Genomic DNA, 20,566 nt, shown 5'->3' with positions numbered 1-20,566 from the left:
CATAGCCTGTGAAGTCATATTAGCACATAATGGATGAATCATTTAGTCTTTGCAATGTCACAAAATGTTTCCACATTTCAACAATAACCGTAAACACGGCCAAAGTGTTATTAGCAGGAACATTTGTGTAACTTTTTGTTATTAAGGTCAGCTTTTGTGCCAGCTGATGCCTCTTGTTTTGCCTTTCTGCAGGCCAAAGCAGCCAGCTGCTGACTCCTCCCACCCAGTCACCATCCTCCGCCCAGTCACCGTGCTCCGAGACTCGAGTCACCAAGTTCATCCAGCAGTTTGTGGCCTCCTGCCTGCTGGTGTCTGACTCCAACACAGAGCTGTCCTACGTCCTGCCCTCTGAGGCCGTGAAGAAGGGCTGCTTCGAGAGGCTGTTCCAGGTACGCAGGCAGAAACGCACGCCAAGGAGGGGCAACCTTTGTGGTAGTCTCTACAGGAAAGTGTGTGGATCAACGTCAGACTTATGTCTTAACCCAGCTCATTTTATTGGGTGTAACTCTATTGATCTTTTTTTTTACTCCAGAATAACCTTTAAAATGACAAAAAAAACAACATTTACTGTTTGAAAGTGTCTGAGAAGAGAAATAACAACCTTTGAGTTGAAAAACACATGAAACAACAGAACTGGGCTTTCAGTCTGATGAAGAAGTGACAGAAAGAAAGAACAAACTGGGGTCCCCCCCCAGGAATAATCAACAGGAAGCAGACAGAAGGGTTTGATGGTTGAACTTTTCCTGCTGGTGTTTGTTTGTTTGTAGGCTTTAGAGCAGAACCTGACCAGTTTAGCTTTGACCAGCTTCGGGGTGATGGACACCACCCTGGAGGAAGTCTTCCTCAAAGTGTCTGAGGAGGACCAGTCTCTGGAAAACAGCGATGCTGGTACGTTCCTGCCTGTCCTCAGACCTCAGTGCCTCCTTTAAAGTTGATCAGCTCTCCCCAAATGTTTCTGGGCAGACATGAAGGGATCCCCAGGGGGCAGTTCTGTGGGGAAGTCGTCTGTGGGCTCGGGAGCCCAGGAGGGGCCGCAGGTGGAGATGGAGCCCCCACAGCCAGAGATGGAGCTGAACAATCTGTTACTGTGCTCCAAACTGAGCCAGAGCCAGTCCTCCCTGAAGTCCTCCTCCTCTGTGGGCTCTGTGAGGGGCGATGAAGGAGGGCTGTATGCAGACTTCTATGGAGACTACTGTCCGCTCTTCGACACCGCTCAGGAGTCTGACTCCGCCAGTCTAAGAGGTAAGGGGGGGAAGGCATCGCTGGGATGGTCCTAACTGCTTTTATTCCAAAGGAAAAGACTAAGTAAAATAGCAGAGAAACAAAATTGAGGGCCGTGTCACACAGCCGCTGTGTAGATATAACAAGAATGAAAACTGATGTGCAAAAAGTGAGAAAAGTTGTGGTCTTAACTTGAAATTTTCATCACGAATAAATCACGTTAAAAGCACAGGAGCATAAATAAACCATGGAAAGAAAAACATAAACCTGCACTTTAATGAATTTCTTCACTTTGACATGGAGAGCACTGAGCAGAAATCACACTGTGTCAGAAATCACACTGTGTCAGCACCATGGTCAGCTCCTGCCCTCGCGGTGCTTTGTTTGAATGAAACCGTCAGGTTCCCCTGGTCAGGACCAGTTCTACATCAGCTGCTTGACGCCAGCTGAGGAAGGCCGCTGGGGTGGGGTGAGCTGCAACTGGCGAGATGTGCAGAAGGGCCTGGCACATGTCCAGTGTCAGGTCCCCTGAACCCCTGTGGGAGTGGGAGCACTCACTTGGTATAGACCGCTGGGGGGGTGAAAGATCGTTCGATTTATAGACCTGACACACAACACCCCAATCGTGCATGAACCCTGCGTTATTGTGTGCTGTTTATCTGCAATTCATAAGTGATCCGTGCATCAATTTATGTCATTTTAATGTGATTTGTGCGCAAATACACAATATAAAAGTTCTACATGGGTGGTTCATGCATGAAAAGTCTGTTAGACATACTTGGAACGGTGGTGGAAAGCCAAACATTTGCATATGCATCTCGCAAAAATCACGCACAAATGCTTAAAATGTACATAATAATTGCGTATAAACTAGGTAAAATATGCATAAACTGCATAATACTCAACCGAACAACACTGTTGAACAGCTCAGAACCAAATGGACGTAAAAACCCGTCAACGGACATCTGTGCACATCAACCAATGACGAACAAAAGAAACACTTCTGAATGACATACATAACGAATGGATCACAAAAGACAGAAATTTCAAACGTAGAAAATGTGCAAAATGCATCTAGTGGCCGTGTGACACGGCCTTAAGGTAGAAAAAAGGGGAATTGAGGGTCTATGGCCTCAATTAGACCTCTTCACAAAAGGCTGCAGGTCCTATGTCATTATGGTTTTCACTATTTAGCCTGTCAATCATTTCTTTTCTCCTCCAGTAGATGAAGAGAACCCCCCAACCCCTGAAACAGTCCTGCAGGGACAGGGCAGCTTCAAGCTGGATGGCTGGTGGCTGAAGCTGAGTCAGTTTCATGGCCTCCTCATCAAGAGGTTTCACTGCGCAAAGAGGAACACAAAGGGCCTTTTCTCCCAGATCCTGCTGCCTGCCTTTTTTGTGTGTGTGGCCATGACCGTGGCTCTGTCTGTACCGGAGATAGGTGAGTTTTGTTTGTGCCATCAACTCCTGAAAGGACAGTGAAGCTTCAGTTTAACAGCTGTGAAAATAAACATCTCTGTTTCTCTCGTTTTATTTTCATTTCAGGTGATCTGCCCCCCCTGATTTTGTCTCCATCTCAGTATCATAATTACACCCAACCCAGAGGCAACTTTATCCCCTACGCCAATGAGGAGAGACCCCAGTACAGGTGACGTGACCGCCAGCAGTTCCACGTTAAGGGCGTGTCCCATTTTTCACGTTTCGATCTGTCCTGATTCATGTGTGATCTACGTCCTTCATACGTGTTTTTATGCGTTCCTCATTGGTCGGTGTGCGCAGGTGACCGCCGAGGGTTTCAGCCAACGGGTCTTTACGTGAAATCTTTGGTCGGTTGAGAATTACTCAGTTTACGCGTATCTTACGTAGTTTATATGCAATTATTTTCTAAAACGTACACAATTGTACATGATTTTTGTGAGACGCAAACACATATGTGTGTCTTTGCACGACCGTTCCACGTTTGTCTAACAGACTTTCACGCATGACCCACCGATGTGTAACTTATGTATCACGTACACGGCGCACAGATCACGTTATAATTACATCATTGATGCATGAATCACTAATGAACTGAAGATAAACATCACAATAATCACACAGTTCATGTTCTACGTTGGTTTACGTGTTCTCTATGTGGTTTTCCTACTTCTTCCGTGTTTTTAATGTGGTTCATTCCTGATACATCTGTGAAAATTCTACGTAAAGACCACAACTTTTCTCACTTTTTCCTCGTAGATTCACGTCTGACCAGTTTATATCCGTGCAGTATGCACAAAATGTATGTAGTGTCTTTGTGACATGGGCGTTAAAGGCTCTCTCTGTTTTACTTTAGTATCGTTGTTTTCTCTTAACATCCATGCTGGCTGACTGTAAATATCACCATGACGTCTGTCAGTCATCATTGGTTAAAGGAGTAGAGCCCCTTTTACTCCTCTGCAAAGCTCCACGTTAGGCTGTGTAGGGCGGGGTGGAGGTGAGGGGTTGTATCTTCCCTGGGGAGGCCTCATGTCTCTGTGCTTGGCATGCAGTGATTGCATGGAGGGAGAAGAGGCTCAGAGGGCAGCAGGCTCTTTTCAGGAGGAGCTGTGATGTCCTGAGGCTTTTCCACGTGCTTGAGACTTAACCCATCAGTGTTTCCAGTCTGGTGACAGACCAATGTTAGTCATCAGGTGTGAGGCTTCCACTGTGAAGGCCTTCAGTCCAGTCACTGAACCACGGGGGGGGGGGGGGGGGGGGGGGGGGGGGGGGGGGGGGCTCAGATGTTTTCTTAAACGTGATGATAGTGACAGAAAGGTGGGCCGACGCTGACATGTCTGTCTGTCTCTTCTCAGGAACAAGTTGTCGCCTGACGCTAGCACGCAGAAGATCATCAACACCCTCCGCCTACCCTCTGGGGTGGGGGCTACATGTGTCTTAAAGACCCCCTTCAACAGCACACTGGACCAGCTTGCCCAGACGCTGAACCCCAGTGCCAACAACTCCAAGACCCTGGCTGCGCAGTACTTTGACTCCATGTGTCTGGATTCCTTCACTCAGGGGGTTCCCCTCTCCAACTTTGTCCCCCCTCCACCTTCACCGGCCCCTTCAGATGACCCAGACCCTCGTTTCGTGGACGGGCTTTGGAACTTCACACTCCCCCCTCCAACAGTCCGTGGTAAGATGCCAAAAGAGTCTGTTTTTTCCCACAGACGTGTGGAAGTAGTGTTCCAGATGTGGCCAACAGTCCATCTGTATGGACACCTTTTAGAGGGAAGAGAACCTGAAACCTCCCTGCATAAAAGGGAAGTCTAACATTTCCAGCTGAAATGAATAGAAGTTCTGATGATGTTTCTGACATCTTCACACATTGGTGTCCCCTTTTGACCCTGTGTGGGTTTGTCCGCAGAAGGACCCTCCTGTGTCTTGGTCAGTTCTTTTGTCCTGTGTGCCGCCTGATGCTTCATGTTCTGATTTCCCTCCGCTGTCATCCGTGTCTCACATCCTGACGATTGGCAGCCTGTCAGCATCTCCTCTGAGCTGCAGAACAGTGAGCCGTCAGCTGGCAGAGGAGCTGAAGAATCACAAACAATTCTGTCCCAGCATGAAGAAGCAGTTCCTGCCATCCCATCCCAACTAACTAAATCTAAAAACTCCTCAAGACAAGCAAACTTTCACTGCTGACGGTCTGTCTCTGGTGAGGTTAGCCCCTCGTCACAAACCCATCATATGGGATGTTTACGTCCTGCTGGTGGACAATGTCCCCACCATGGGAGGAACCCAGCAAACCACAGGCCGCGTGTTGTAAAGGGAGCGTGTGTTTGCATTCAGCCGGGTTAATGGAGGACAGAGTTTTCGTTCCTGTTCGGCAGTAAAATAAATGATGGCTGCTCGTTCGTGGCTCCTCCACCCTCTGATGCCATGAAAAATGTTGTTGGTGTTTCTAACATCTTCTGATGATGGGGGACACACTTAAGGAAAATTGTCTCCATGAAGCCCACCTGACGGGCTTGCTGGTGGTGGCATGCTGCTGACTCCGTGCCGGTGGGCGGGGCTTCACTGGTTCGTGTGGTTGTTTTTTTTCCTGCTGACAAAAGTCAGAGCCAGTTTCATTCTCTTTCATGTTTTTTTTTAGAGCCGGTCACATCTCCCCCCACCCTGCCCCTGTCCATCCACGAGCCGGTGCGCTGCACCTGCTCAATGCAGGGCACGGGCTTCTCCTGCCCCAGTGGCGTGGGAGGACGCCCACCCCTCGTGAAAGTGGTAACGGGTGACATCCTGGTGGACATCACTGGCCGCAATGTCTCTGAGTACCTGCTGTTCACCTCGGACCGGCTCCGCCTGCACAGGTGAGACATTGGACACATATTTGGCTGTGTGTTGTTTGATTGTGTCCTGACAAGTGCAAGACAGCGTTTGTGTTGTGCAGATTATACAAGCAACACAATGACCGAGGGTTCAAGGCTCCTCTTTGTCGTACAGTAAAGGAAATGTGTCTGCAGTTTATTATCAGGAAGGCAACAACTTCAGAGCAGCTTTAAAGTATCAAAACGTATCCGTTACATAATGTAGATTCTCAGAACAAATGCAGAACTTGAAGACCACAATTACTGCTTCATGTTGTCTTATATTGTCTTAGAGATATGACATAGATATGACATTTATAGAAAACAATAGAGTAGAAATGCAAAAGTCAGCAGCTGCTCTGCCTCAAACAGATATGGGGGGCTGACGGTGGGAAACATCCAGAAGTCGGTTCCTGCCTCTTTTGGGAGAAAGATCCCTCCGATGGTTCGTAAGATTGCAGTGCGCAGATCCGCTCAGGTAAGACACGCCCAAAATTTCAATCTACATCCACGGCACAGCTCTTGGCTTCAAGGCACCCCCTACTGTCCAGGCTCTGTACAACAACAAAGGCTACCACAGCATGCCGACGTACCTCAATGTCCTCAACAACGCCATCCTGCGAGCTAACCTGCCCCCCTCCAAGGGGAACCCCGCTGCCTATGGTACATAGCTGCCCTTTCCTTAAAGAAAACTATCTTCTTCGGGTTTCATGTTATGAACTTTGGTTTGCATCAACTGCACAACCAAGACGGGCTTTTTGTGTTCACAGGCATCACACTGACCAACCACCCGATGAACCGGACCAGCGCCAGCCTCTCTTTAGACTACTTGTAAGTTTGTGAGGTATTTGTGGTTGACTTCACTGCTTTCTGGGTTCTAAAAGTTGACAGATGGGCCGAACCAGGACTGGGAGTGTGTTTAGGTATTCCACCTCATAAGAGAAGAATATGACAAGGATATTCTCCTTTTAGGGACAATTGAACCAATCAACTGATGTCCCCCTGGAAAAACACAAACTTAGAGAAATGCTGCGTTCATGTGGTGTTGGGAGGATTGGAAAAATGACTGTTCGACTTAAAAAACGCGCTTTTGCCCACCCCTGGTCTAGCATTGACCGCTTAGGTTTCTTAGATACCCCTGACACATACTGAGGGACTTCTGACACCCCCACCCCACTCCCAATTTTCAGTCCTACGTGTTTTCCTTTTTGAAGCTTTCACCATCATATCTGCAGGTTCTAAAGGGGCTGAGTTCATAAATTAGCTTTTTCTGCTCTATGTCAGCGGAGGGCATGATGTGGTCGGTGTCCCACTGTACCACAGCATCAATACTCCAAGACTTTTATAACTGGTTCCACTCATCTGGACTGCAGTTTGCCCCACCCACTTCAACACTGTTCCCAAAAGGGCAATTTAGATGGACAGAGCAGTAAGGTCCAGTGTACAGTTGTGCTCCCTCCCCAACAAACACACACACAGTTGTTGAGGACAGACACTAGAGCAATAGCTTTAAACTGAGCTTTAGGGACGATTTTTTACATGGACGTTGAAGGGAAGAAGTCTGCCTCTTGTGATCTCTCGAGGAACGTCAACATTTGCTATGCCTAGGTTTGTTCAGGAATGGAAAATGGGGGCTTGGTTTTGACCAAAAGCAACCTTCTTTCAGTCCAAATACTCTTTTAACTGGCAGAGCTGTGGAGCACTCTAGGTTTTCATATGGACTGAGTTGGTTTGTGCTTCTGTGTCTCCAGGCTCCAGGGCACCGACGTGGTCATCGCCATCTTCATCATTGTGGCCATGTCTTTTGTTCCAGCCAGCTTTGTGGTTTTCCTGGTGGCAGAGAAGTCCACGAAGGCCAAACACCTTCAGTTTGTTAGCGGCTGTGACCCTGTCATTTATTGGCTGGCCAACTATATTTGGGACATGGTGAGGAGGATGTACTGAAGCCTCGAGGACCTCTGTGCTGGTCCTGTTGCCATAAACACGTCTGCCTTTTGTCCTCAGCTCAACTATCTGGTTCCTGCCACGTGCTGCATCATCATTCTGTTCGTCTTCGACCTGCCGGCTTACACCTCCCCAACCAATTTTCCTGCTGTGCTCTCCCTCTTCCTGCTGTATGGGTGAGACTTTTGCAGAAACACTTGTGACATGACGTCGAGGTGAGATGTAGGATCAGATCAGGAACACAGCTCAACGCAAACACAAACTTTCTCCTCCAGGTGGTCCATCACCCCCATCATGTACCCAGCATCCTTCTGGTTTGAAGTTCCCAGTACAGCCTATGTGTTCCTGATAGTCATCAACCTCTTCATCGGCATCACTGCAACCGTGGCCACCTTCCTCCTGCAGTTATTTGAACACGACAAGGTCTTTGACTCTTCATTGTGCCCTGAAAACTCAACTAAATCCTACAAATAGACAGTCTTCTGAAGATCAATTCAGTGACAGTGTTGATGTAAAGTCACTCCGTCTTCAGACGGTTTGATCTCCCATTTATTTACCATGACTATCTTCTGCAGGATCTTAAAAAAGTCAACAGCTACCTTAAGTCCTGTTTCCTCATCTTCCCCAACTACAACCTGGGCCATGGCCTGATGGAGATGGCTTACAACGAGTACATCAACGAGTACTACGCAAAGATAGGTATCGCCACACGCAGACACCGAGAACCCATTACTGCCAGCATGAGTACAGCTTTCTCACACCGGGCATGTCTGGTGTGTTCAAGAATGTGCTGAACGTGGGATTTTGAGCCTGCTTTTAGTGTATGGTGTTGACTTTGGACGGTCGCTGACTGATTCTACCGTATGTCCTCACAGTTTGGTGTGAGAGGCTGCGGTGCAAATCTCATGAAACTTGTGAAAACATTTTCTTTCTCAGCTCTTTTCCGATGCATGAAAGACTTGGTGTCATAGAATTCTAGCCAGACACAGACCGCAATGATTCATTTCTCCTCCATGATCAGTTTTCAAACTGTTGGCACTTCTGTGTCTTGGAAAGGACGCTATCCATACGGCACTACCAAGTCCGAGTCCATGACAGGTCAAAGTTCAACTTGTTTTCTAGTTAGAGCCCGCAGAGGGACTTAAGAACATGAAAAGCGACTCATAAACCCAACAGTTTGGAACGTGAAACCTAAAAGGTGCATACGCACATGTTTACATAGACTCTTCATTAGAAGCGGTCCGTTGAACATTTCTGAGCCCGGTGTGAACGTAGCTTTAGTCCAGAACCCTGCAGAGCTTTGTGACCCCAATGTGTGATCAGGACTAGACATGAAGACAGCTGAATCCGGTTCCTTTAAACCCCAAAATCAGGTTAAGATGTTTAATCTAAAGCTAGAAAAGGACCTGCTTGACTGAACATCAAGCGACCACTTTTAATGAAAAGTCACAGTGAACATGCAGATACCGTAAGCGCGTTTCAGCTTCCCTGTTAAAAGCTCTCACAGGCACACATTGTTATGGAATTTTTTAAGTCAGTTTAGCCTCCTTTTTAGTAAAAGATATGAATAATTGCAGTTTGTGCCCGACTGGATTTACACGACACCAAGTCTTTCATATATCAGAATAGAGGTGTGAAAGAGATTCATGAGATTTGCACCGCTTTGAGCCTTCGCAGTACAAGTGCTAGTATCGGGTAGCCACAGTCCAGTGCGAACACCACATGCTAAAAGTGCTTTCAAAATGGCCTGTTTAGCGTGTTCTTGAACGCACTTCACATGTGTACGCAGCGTGAAAGAGCAGAACAACTGCACATCGTCTTACAAAGTCCCCCTCTGACTGGTTTTGAAAATGTGTTTCAGGACAGTTTGATAAAATGAAATCTCCGTTTGAGTGGGACATCGTGACTCGGGGACTTGTTGCCATGACGATCGAAGGCTTTGTTGGGTTCCTCATCACCATCCTCTGCCAGTACAACTTCCTCAGGAAACCTCCGTCAGTAAAATCTTATTTGTGCATGAATGTTTCCTCATTAGTGTTAGCAGGTAAACAGAGTGAAAGCTGTGGAGAAAAAAGCCTCATCGGCTTCAGGCTTTCATCAGATGTCCACATGTGTTTGGTTTATGTTCAGGACTGAAGACTTTCTTCCTGCAATTCATAATTCTTTTGTTTCCCCCCCAAGTTCCAGACCAAAGCTCCTGGAAAATCCACACATATAATTGTAGAGCTGACAGGTTGAGGCATTCATCTGTGCTTTCTGAAGCAGCGCCATGTTTTTGCATCAGAGGATCCATCATCATCATCTCTGCTTTTCTCTGGCTAAAGCTGAAAGCCGAGCAAAGCTAGCTGAAACGTAACTCTGCACATGAATCCAGGCGAGTCCCTGTGAGCTGCCAGCCCATAGACGATGATGACGTGGACGTGGCCTGCGAAAGACAGCGAGTGCTGCGAGGGGACGCCGACAGTGACATGCTGAAGATTGAAAACATGACTAAGGTACCGCTCGCACAAATGGGTCTCTAGCCCCTCCCCTTTGACTGGCTTGAAAAGAAGATGCCACCGTGTCTCTGTCAGGTGTACAAATCCAGGAAGATGGGCCGCATCCAGGCGGTGGACCGGCTCTGTCTCGGGGTCCGCCCAGGAGAGTGCTTCGGGCTGCTGGGAGTGAACGGAGCAGGAAAGACCACCACCTTCAAGATGCTGACAGGAGACGAGTGCACCACTGGAGGGGAGGCTTTTATCAACGGACACAGGTGGGTGTCTTATTCTGATTCCCACATAGGACAGCAGCAGCGCACAGACGCTGGCTGACCGCCTTACACAGCGGTCCACAGAAGCCGACAGCTTTCTCCAGTGCTATAGGTTCATTCTGAGCATCCTTCATCAGTCTGATGGCTCTTCACCCATCATCATTTTTAAGACGCTGCCTGATGCTGTTGAACTTTCTGTAAAGAGGCTCTGCTGTGTTCGTTTACATTGTGTTTTTCCAAAAGTTATGCAAAAACCTATTGGATAAAACCAGAATGCTAAAAAACGTGCACAAATAATAAAAATATTCAAGGAGAACCTTATATGACATGAGCACCATGAAAGAGGAGAAAACCAAACGCCACATTCATTCACACACGCTCACCAGAAGCGTCAATGCAGAATAATTTACAATGATTGTGGACTTTGGTTTTAAATCATTTCAAATGATGTGTGTGTGTGTGTGGGGGGGGCTGCCTGGGACAGGTGGAGGGGCCACTATCGGTATGGGACCTTGGAGGTTTAATGGGGCCGGGGGCTGCACTCTCTGTCCCCCCATGCCTCCCTGCTCTCTGGCTTTGGGGGCCCCCATGGCGGTCCTGCTGGTCCTGGCATGGCTGGTCCTCTGCATGTTAACGTGAATATTTTTTGAGCCAACAGGTGTGTTGATAACATTTGAGTGTGTGTGTGTGTGGACAGGCCCCGCCCTTATAGACCTGCATTACATCTGAACCTCACCGTAATGATAAACATCCAGTAGCTTGTTGCTTTATGCTTCTTCATGGTTTTACCCCCCCTTCCTATGATCACCCTCCTTGCCCCCCCCCCCCCCCCCCCCCCAAAGTCCCTCTCTCTTCTTCCCTCCTTTCCTTTTCCGTCCGGTCCAACACAAAAAAAATGTTCAAAAATGATTAAAATGAAAAAAGTTTGTCCTGGATTCCAAAAGGGGTTTATTCAGACATACCTCTGGTTTGTCAGAAGATTAATAACCCCTCTTGTAAAAGTAAAATATGTCCAACACAAGAGGCCCTCAGCTCTCATCTGTCTGCCCAGCTGTTGGACAGGACAAGTTAAAAAAAAAGTGTGTAAACAGGCTGTTTGCAACTGGGTTTGTAAATGTTTGGCTGTTTTACAGCAATTGATCTCATAATTCTGATCCCTAAAGGCTGCAAACGTCTCCACGAGCTAAAATCCCGCAGAACATGTTTTGAGGAAAAACAGTTTTCTGAGTCCAAAGGGATGAAGTGCAGAAGTTTGAGCCGTATTGAAAACAGCAGCTGCAGAAAGAGGAAGCATGTGAAACCATAAAAGACTGCAAAATAGGGTTTGTAGTTGTTTCATCTGCAGATTTTCTAACGGACACAGTATTTCTGTCCCAAACATGTTGGGACAGATGCAGATGGAATCCACGTTCATTCATTCATTTTCTATTCTGTTTTAGTCCTGTTGGGGTCACAGGGCTGCCGGAGCCTATCTTGGCCACTTGCGAGCGAAGGTGGGGGAATCCACGTTTAATCAGAGCAAATCCAAATCCATGAAACATAAATGGGACCTCACAGGAACCAGTTCTGACCGCTCTTCAGCTAATGTTCTCAGTGTGGCCCATTGAAAGCAGCACCGGCATCCGCGATGTGACGGTTTTCACGGCCGGAGCTGCAGCGCGGCTGACAGAGGGTCTCTTGTGTGTGCGCAGCATCCTGAAGGACCTCCTGCGTGTGCAGCAGAGCATCGGCTACTGCCCGCAGTTTGACGCCCTTTTCGATGACATGACTGCCAGGGAGCATCTGCAGCTCTACACCCGGCTCCGCGGCGTTCCCTGGAAGGACCAGGCCAAGGTTGGTTTCATCCTCACACTCGCTGATGGCGTGCACCTGAAGGTTTGACGCGCAGGGAGGAGGCATCTCCTTCAGGGAGAGCTGCTGTCACAGGTGCTGTGCCTGCCCTTTCACAGGTCTACCTTCATGTCCCACAAACTTCAAACGTAGATGCCCTCCACAAACACTCAGACATCTGCTATAGAAGCTGCAGAGCTGCTTAGATTACAGCTTTCACACATTTCTGATAAGAATCTGTCATAAAAACACACTGATGACCCGACAACACACGTCCATATTGATTTCACAACACAAGCAGCAGCTTTTCCACCTGTTTGTTGTTGCTGTCATCAGCTGACTCCCCCCCCCCCCCCCCCCATAGGTGGTGGAGTGGGCGTTAGAAAAGCTGGAGCTGTCCAAGTACGCAGATAGACCCGCCGGCACGTACAGCGGAGGGAACAAGCGTAAACTTTCCACGGCTATTGCTCTGATCGGATTCCCGCCGCTCATCTTCCTGGTAAGAAGAAACCGAGACGGATTTTTTTCAACTTAGACATTTAGCATGTTTTTATTTCTCTCTCTCTCTTTACCTTTGGTCCTCAGTTTACAGTTTTGCTTTCGTTGCTAAGCCTAGTTTTTTGTGGGGGCGGGGCTTTGAGCCCATTGGCTACATGATTGACATCGGGTAAAAGGGGTTAAGGCAGGGGTCGGGAACCTATGGCTCGCGAGCCATATATGGCTCTTTTGATGGTCACATGTGGCTCGCAGACAAATCTTTAATTATAGTTTTTTTTTTTATTAGACCAGTCCTTCTCGGGCGCGATGCGATGCCAGAGGCGCGCAGTAGTAGCGGTGCTTGGAGAGAAAAATCTGCGCCAGCGCTATCAGTTACTATTATCTATTATTTCACAGAGTTTGTACCAGCTGGAAACCTGTGAATTGCCGTGCCTAAAACTGCGCGCTCCCGTCTCTGAGAACGAGCGCGCAGATGCGGGGACGGGATGTGTGAGGAAGAAAGCAGAGGGTGGGGCTGAGGTGTTGTGGGGACAGGCAGCAGGTGAATCGCGCAGGGATTGTAAATACGTAAAACCCACTGCCTGTCACTCACTGCAGCGTGTGGGTGTGTGTTTGGCTCCCCGTCTGCATGTGAGCAGTCTTTGTCACATCTACAGAACATTCAGACATACGATGACGTTTAAAGTCTCAACGCCTGAACGAAGCAGAAACTCACCACGTATCAACCAGACTAGACAATCAGCAGAACTACCACGAGAAATACTCATCATTTATTAGAAACAGAATAACAATGTTATTAAAAAGAATCCACAGACTTACTGTACTTTAAAAATGTTGAAATTACATCAAATACACACATTCATTTGTATATTTAGTTTTAAACAAATTGTCGCGGACTGAGTTGGATGGCTGTTGGGCCGCGTTAAAAGTTCTGGAGTTCATTGAACGCGTCAAGCAGAGATCTGATTGGCTCTCAGTTCTGTCGCTCAGCCTGTTGTTAGGGTGTTTGGACCAATGGGGTTCAGCTATGGGCCGAATAAGGGAAATGGGAGGGGCTGCAGCGGTAGCAGGGGAATATAAAGTTGGGAGAAGCGCTCTCGTCTCGGCGGGAGAGATTGAGGAGTTGCTGAATTAATTGAACGGCGTTTGTCGCGGTCTGCAGTAACCAGAATAAAGAACCTTAAAAGAGGTTAAGTCTCCGTGCCTCAGTGTGGGGAAGGGACACTACATTATTGTATGGCTCTTTCGAAATTACATTTCAAAATATGTGGCATTTATGGCTCTCTTGGCCAAAAAGGTTCCCGACCCCTGGGTTAAGGTGACCCCACGCCAAACAGCCCCTGTCGTTGGCGCCGCCTGTCTCATCCCTCCTCTGATGTTTTGAAAAAACAACGCCACATCAGAGCGATGACACAGGCGGCGCCAAAGGAGACGATGTTTGAGAGCGGAAATGACATCACCAGAACGTCGATCCCCCAATGTCCATCGTCTTACGGTAGCCTGGTAGGTTTATAGATTTTTTTAATTCAGGTTTCCAATTTACAAATGAGCAATCTGGTTTCCATTCCCTTCAAGCTGATCCTGATTTGACCCCATTCGGGGTTTAAAACATCCTTTGAAAGCTGTGATGTCTGACATAAGTTAAAGCTAAAAGGCTCTGATGGCCCAACATCCCGACGTCTGGGTAAGCCCCCCCTACAGAAGAAGAGAGCTGCTCCTCCAGCAGGCCTGATGGAGGACGGCAGAGTTCATGTGATGAAGGAGTGAGCTTCACACGCCTGGGTCTACTGTGCAGAGCAAACTTTAACCCACAAAACTGAAGCGATCTGCAACATTTCACTGTTTTTAGACGGCATGACACAAATGTTCAAATGACGTAATTGATGCACAAATCTCTAATGAACGGAGGGTCTGCTGCTCGTTGTCCTGCTGCTTACCTGTCTCAGGTGAAAACCTGGAGTCACCTGATTCTCATGGGGGCGTGGGGTTGGATTGGGGGGGGGGGGGGGGGGGGGCTGTATGTCTGAAAGCTTGAAATTCTCTGGGAAAATGGTTGGGAAGGCATGACTTCCCCGTTGTCATGACAGCCTCTGATCTCTTCTGCAGGACGAACCCACCACTGGCATGGACCCCAAGGCCCGCAGGTTCCTTTGGAATTTAATCCTGGACATAATCAAGACTGGACGCTCAGTGGTGCTGACGTCACACAGGTGAACGCCTCTGCAGGTGCACTGCCTCACCTTTACCTGCTGACGCTCTCATGCTGGATTCCCTGTTGTTTCTGCAGCATGGAGGAGTGTGAGGCCTTATGCACCAGACTGGGAATAATGGTGAACGGCCGGTTCAAATGCCTGGGCAGCATCCAGCACCTGAAGAACAGGTGAGGGGGGCTTTCCTGTCTTCTGCTTCGGTGTCTGGCTGCTTCTTCTGGACTGTTCAGCCCTGCCAAACGGGCTGCAGGAGCTTCTCCTGAGCAAGCTGCTCTGTTTCTGCTCAGCCCAAAAGATGGGACTCCTGTTCAGGGTTTATGCCAAACAAAGGAAGAGGCAGAACTTTCCTTTTTCAGGTCAGACTTAAATCTGCCTAAAACAACCACACAGGACATCACACGGCGTCCTGTTTTAGCTGTAAGGGTTTGAACGCTGTGCTTAACACGACCTCTCAGCCCGTTCAACGACCTTCAGGGAGGAAAACGCTTTCCAGCATCAAAAGATTTTCAGGATATTTAAAATGATGATTGAATCGATTGCATTAAATACAGATTTATGTTGGGAGTTTTTATCTGTTAAAGCCACATTTTATAATACCAAAGATTTTAACCAAACAAATATGAAGCATCAGTAGAAATGGGAGTTCTTACATTGAGAACTATCTGAAAGTACTTTATGCCTAAAAACGTATAGAAATTACTTCAAAGTAGCCGTGTAACGATTTGTTCGAACAACGATTCGATTTATATAATAATTTGTGGTTGACGATATGATTCTTAGTCAATATTGGTTCATTCTGAAGGATCTGATCCTCTGCCCTAAAGTGGATCCAGATCATCTTCATCCAAACTTCCAGACAGAAATTCCTGCTACTGAACAGTTTTCCAGATTCTTGGATTTCTTCCAGATCATCAAGTTAAATGAAATCTGTGTCCAAACCAACTAGTAAACTAGAATGAATGTCAAATCCATTCACATGATAGTTTCCTAAAGTTCACCACTGTTGTTTTTCCACATCCAAAGAATCCAAAGGGAACATTCTTAGAACATTCTAGACACTGGATGGTCACATGACTTTATTCACAGTCTGTCCACACATTGGACTGGAATGATGGACTGATCCGTGTTAATGACATCACATGTGTGTTGTCTGCTGTGATTGGTCGGTTTTACCTCATAGTAAAATAAACCTACTGTATCTCAATCCAAATGGTTTTCTCCAAAAAATAGTTTTATTTCATCCTGAAACGTTTATTTAATGGCATAAGTTGCTGATAATCAGCGGGAACCATCTCCAGAGTTCTAAACACACTACATTTCCCAGCAACCCCAGAGCACACTTCCTGGATGCCACACACCAACTCTCATGTGCAACCACACAGACTACTGTACTTAAGCACTGTACTGAGCCTCACTCAGTGTGAAGTATAGTTTGTGCCTCTGCCTGCATTCCCGAGCGTTTTATCCAGACCTGATCTTCTGATTTCCTGACCCTGTTTAGTCCCGGACTCCGTTTGCCTGCCGTCTGCCCTGAATCTCGCCTGGATCCTGACTGCTGTCGTTGTTTCTCCGATGCTCTCATGACCGTTATTGACCCTGATTCAGCTTAGTGGACTTTTAGCTGAGCTAATAAAACCTGCTGCACTTGGAACCAGCCATCTCCTTTTTGTGACAAGAAGACTCACTATTTTAGTTCCTAAATAAAGATGAATTGAATTTGATTTGTGTAAAAGCCACCAGAGAAAGTGTTGGGTCTGTTAGGATAAAGACGTCTTTTGACCGAGTACCGCTCTCCGTCATCCTTCCTGCCACAGAGCTTCTCTAGGAAGTCAGATGGCCATTGGGCTTTTCTGAAAGCCCCGTCAACAGTTCGTATTCATAAGTCAGAAAGTGGGCGGGGGGCGGATGTGAGGAAGACTGTTCTGAGTTCATGCCCATCAGATGAGCTGCAGCAGCAGGAAGATTCCTCTCTGGTGCTTTTGTGGTTCTGCCTCAGGTTTGGGGATGGATACATGATAACGGTGAGGACCAAAAGCAGCGTCAATGTCAAGGAGGTGGTTCGATTCTTCAACAGAAACTTTCCTGAAGCAGTGCTGAAGGTGAGAACCAGCAACCCTTTCTACACAATAAGGATGTGTTGGCTTCATTTGACCGACTTATTGTTAAAAAGACGAAAAAGCTTTATATATCTGCATTTCTTTTCATTCTAATGACTGATTCTGCAAATATTTGCAAACATTGATGTGAAAATATATAAGGAAAAAAGCAAAAAAAAACACTTTTTTTCTTTATTAAACATGCTTAAAACAAACAGGCAATGGTATTTTTAATTAAAAAAACATTTAAAAAAACATGAAACATAAGTCTTGATTAGCTTCCTGCTGGGCAAAGACGTCGGCTCGAATGTGTAGAATTATTGATGAAAATGTGTAGTTAAAGTTTCCGTAAACAGTTTTTTGGATTCAGTTCAACTGAACGGCATTAAAAAATCAAACTCCATCAGGATCTGAATGTTGACTAGATCAGATCAGAACTTCCTCTCTTATCCATCGAAGGACCCATCAGATCTACTTTGATTGTCAGATCCACTCCATTAATTTGATCCACTTTGACTATTGGATCCACCTTATTAATTAGATCCACTTTGACTGCCGGATCCACTTTGACTGCCGGATCCACTGCACGCATCAGGACATCTCTAGTGGACAGCTGCCGCGGTCTTTGTGTACCACGGTTTATGAAGGGAGTTTGTGTAGACGTTCCTGCGTAAAGCCTGCCTCACATTTGCAGGAGCGCCACCACACCAAGGTCCAGTACCAGCTGAAGTCTGAACGGATCTCTCTGGCTCAAGTCTTCAGTAAGATGGAGCAGGTGATGGAGGTTTTGGGCATCGAGGACTACTCTGTCAGTCAGACCACTCTGGACAACGTGAGTCGGGTTTCAACTATGGTTCCGTGCAGAACTTCGTCAAAGGAACAGCTGAAACAGCCCACCTTCATCTGCCCAGGTTTTTGTCAACTTTGCCAAGAAACAGAGCGACAACCTGGAGCAGCAGGTGGTGTCGCTGCCTGGTGGGGGGCAGTCTCCCCTGCAGCGCATCCTGAGCCTCCTGAAGTCCAGGCCGGCTAACACGGAGCTCAGCGCGCTGATCAGCGAGGCGCCAGATGAGCTGGAGAGTGACGATGATGAAGGACTCATCAGCTTTGAGGAGGAACGGGTGAGCAGACTCCAGCAGCAGGTTTCCATTTTCAGAAGCTTTCCCTGAACGCAGCAGTGATGTTTTTAGAAGAGAATATGTATTGAAGGGCAGTCGCACTTCAGCCCCATCCTCCAGTTCCCTGGGTTGGTAACTTCCTTATATTGTCATGTTTTCCTTTGAAGTCTCCAAGACACAAAAACTATATTTAACAGAGCATCACAGTGTCTGTAATATCAGGTTTTTACTTTTCATCAACACAAAGTAATTATTCCTGATTAAAGAAATCAAACTTTTAAAATATAAATATTCTTCATTTTCTTTCCAATAGCAGTTTTCCCAGTTTTATTGAGTATATTTGACTATAACTACAGCAAGTACAACATACATTTAGAGCAGGAAGTATATAAACTCAATACTTCTTCAGACTAAACTGGAACATTTTAGGTTTATGATATATAGACAGTAAATGAAAAGTAAACTCCAAGTATTCTGCCTCACTTGTAGTATTGACTAAGTACGTTGGTAGTACACTTAAACTACATTTTGCTTGCGCCAGTGTTTGTGTTTGGGTGAAGATGTGTAAAATATCACAAATATTTAATGATAATAATAATCCATTGAATGTAAAAGCACCTCTTAAGAAACTCAAGGACACTGTACAAGAGCAGAAGTCAATAAAATCACAAGAAAATATACAATAAATAACAGGAAGTGAATGCTGAAATCAGAGAGAAATGCAGATTTAAACAGAGGACTTTACTAGCTAAACATGAGAATGTGTGGTTGAGAGTTTCTCTCACAGAAATGTGCTCTGCTTAAACAGTGTGAGCTTCACTGCTTCCGTCCGCTGGTTCCGCTCACTGCTCGGTTGGTGCCGTCTGTCAGATCCCCTCTGGAGGGCGGATCGAGTAAAAGAGCTTATGGCCCGGCCTCAAACCCGCGGTGTGACCCTGCATGTTTGTGTTTTTCAGGCGCAGCTCTCCTTCAGCACCGACACTCTCTGCTGAGAGCCGCACATGCCTGTCTGAGCTCCCAGGCTCCCAGGTCGACCACGCATGAGGAGGAGCACAGCGCAGAGGTGTCCATGGCGTCCGCTGAGGGTGTGGCGGCGACGCCGTGCTCCTGGACTTTGACATTTGTTTTGAGAATGTGCGAGGGGCCGCCGCAGCCGGTTCTCCGCTGGTCCACAGCTGGCTCTGGGTTTGGACCAGACTCGCCTTTAAGCATGCTGCAGTGATGGGATCTTTGAAGCCTGCCTTTCTGTGGCAACGAGGGCCCGTTCTAACGGAGGCGAGCTGGCGGCCGCTGCAGCAGAGAGCCTTTTAGCTGATGTCAGACGCAGCTTGGTTCCTGTCCTCGGGGTGCCTCCCCAGCCCAACTTTCTGTGATGATGTACTTTTTGGTTTCCTGAATGTTCATTTGTGCTTTTAAGTCATGGTGTAGGTGACCGTGTGTAAATAACTGCTCTGCTGTGCAGTTGACATTCCTGACAGCTCTGTGTCTCTTTTCAAGCGGTTTTTATCTCTGATCACTTCAGACTAACTACTATTGATGGGTGAAATATTTGTTGGCATGTGGTTTGAATGACGGCTTCTATGGTGGCTGAGTTGTTACCGTCCTGTCGACAATAATCCCCTTTTCCCTCCTTTCACAGCAGATTCCACTCCTTCCTTTGGTGATCCTTCATGTATTTGGTTTAAAATAAAACGTTATAGTTTGATCTCAGAATGAAAACCTGCTCAGACGTTGTTTGTGGATTCTAGCTTCAAAGCTCGCGGCAGCAAACGGAAACACTCGCCACTGACGGTGAAGACGAAAGAATCAGGGATTTAGGGAAAAACTCAAACCGACATGAATCTGTTTTTTATTATCACCAGCAGCTAATGCCTTCATGTGCAGTCACGAGTAAATGTAATTTGATTTTGCTCTAAGATTCAGATTGATTTCACTTCACCGATGATTAAATGTTGTTTCAGAGCATCAGACAGTCTGCTGTTGTTTTACTGAGGGACAGGGAGGGTTTGAATCTCTATTTATTATGTGTGTTTTTCTGTGTATCGGATTTTCATCATAGCCACTGATGAAGAATAAAAGGTTCCAGTCCCCCCTCCCTCCCTGCTGCTCCCCCACGATGCAGAAAGCACCAGGGTGGGGTTCAGCTTCCTGGATGGGGCTGAAAGTCTACAGAGGAACCTCTACCGGCAGACGAGCTGCTGAAGTCCTTTAGGCCGCTTCATCCAGCAGAATAACAACCCCCCCCCCACCCCCCCACCCGCCCGCACATTTATTAGGACTATTAATAAGTAAATTCCTCGAAGGTCAAAGTGAGGCAGAGGGCACAGGAGCCTCATCCGCCAGAAGGACCTCTGCAGTTTGGGACATCCTAGCTTCAGCTTCACTGAGGAGTGGGGGGGGGGGGCAGATCGGTCAGAATGCACATGATTCCAGGTAAGATCTCTCATTTTTCCTCTTTTAAAGTTCAAGTTTTCACATAAAAGCATGTTGATTCAACAGTTTGACATTGACAATGATCCGTAATTTTCAAGGTGAGAAAACTCCTGGTGTTGTTTCTTCAGACTTCTCTGATCCTCAG

The 20,566-nt window shown here is 47.0% G+C and overlaps 1 protein-coding gene across 2 annotated transcripts in view; it reads left to right on the top strand.

Annotated features, from left to right (window-relative positions):
- Positions 1-19,956, top strand: part of abca2 (ATP-binding cassette, sub-family A (ABC1), member 2) — a 90,951-nt gene extending 70,995 nt beyond the window's left edge. The window contains exons 25-49 of one of the 2 annotated variants that reach the window (XM_023958878.2): positions 193-389; positions 768-888; positions 964-1,242; positions 2,447-2,662; positions 2,767-2,869; positions 4,053-4,375; positions 5,333-5,546; positions 5,916-6,021; positions 6,095-6,206; positions 6,314-6,374; positions 7,295-7,469; positions 7,548-7,663; positions 7,763-7,910; positions 8,063-8,186; positions 9,349-9,481; positions 9,862-9,982; positions 10,061-10,239; positions 11,928-12,069; positions 12,431-12,565; positions 14,671-14,774; positions 14,852-14,944; positions 16,771-16,873; positions 17,565-17,702; positions 17,782-17,991; positions 18,945-19,956. In XM_023958878.2, coding sequence (XP_023814646.1) covers positions 193-389; positions 768-888; positions 964-1,242; positions 2,447-2,662; positions 2,767-2,869; positions 4,053-4,375; positions 5,333-5,546; positions 5,916-6,021; positions 6,095-6,206; positions 6,314-6,374; positions 7,295-7,469; positions 7,548-7,663; positions 7,763-7,910; positions 8,063-8,186; positions 9,349-9,481; positions 9,862-9,982; positions 10,061-10,239; positions 11,928-12,069; positions 12,431-12,565; positions 14,671-14,774; positions 14,852-14,944; positions 16,771-16,873; positions 17,565-17,702; positions 17,782-17,991; positions 18,945-18,980 — 3,689 coding nt within the window. In that variant the 3' untranslated portion in view covers positions 18,981-19,956. Of the gene's footprint in view, positions 1-192; positions 390-767; positions 889-963; positions 1,243-2,443; positions 2,663-2,766; positions 2,870-4,052; positions 4,376-5,332; positions 5,547-5,915; positions 6,022-6,094; positions 6,207-6,313; positions 6,375-7,294; positions 7,470-7,547; positions 7,664-7,762; positions 7,911-8,062; positions 8,187-9,348; positions 9,482-9,861; positions 9,983-10,060; positions 10,240-11,927; positions 12,070-12,430; positions 12,566-14,670; positions 14,775-14,851; positions 14,945-16,770; positions 16,874-17,564; positions 17,703-17,781; positions 17,992-18,944 lie in introns of both variants that reach the window. The other variant, XM_023958876.2, reaches the window with a different exon arrangement.
- The last annotated feature ends 610 nt before the right edge of the window (positions 19,957-20,566 follow it).

This window comes from Oryzias latipes, chromosome 9, assembly GCF_053564925.1.
Source record: "Oryzias latipes strain Hd-rR chromosome 9, Olatipes_Hd-rR_3.1".
Classification (NCBI taxonomy): domain Eukaryota; kingdom Metazoa; phylum Chordata; class Actinopteri; order Beloniformes; family Adrianichthyidae; genus Oryzias; species Oryzias latipes.
The sequence above is the reverse complement of the archived record's forward strand: the minus strand, read 5'-3'. Positions and strand labels throughout refer to the sequence as shown.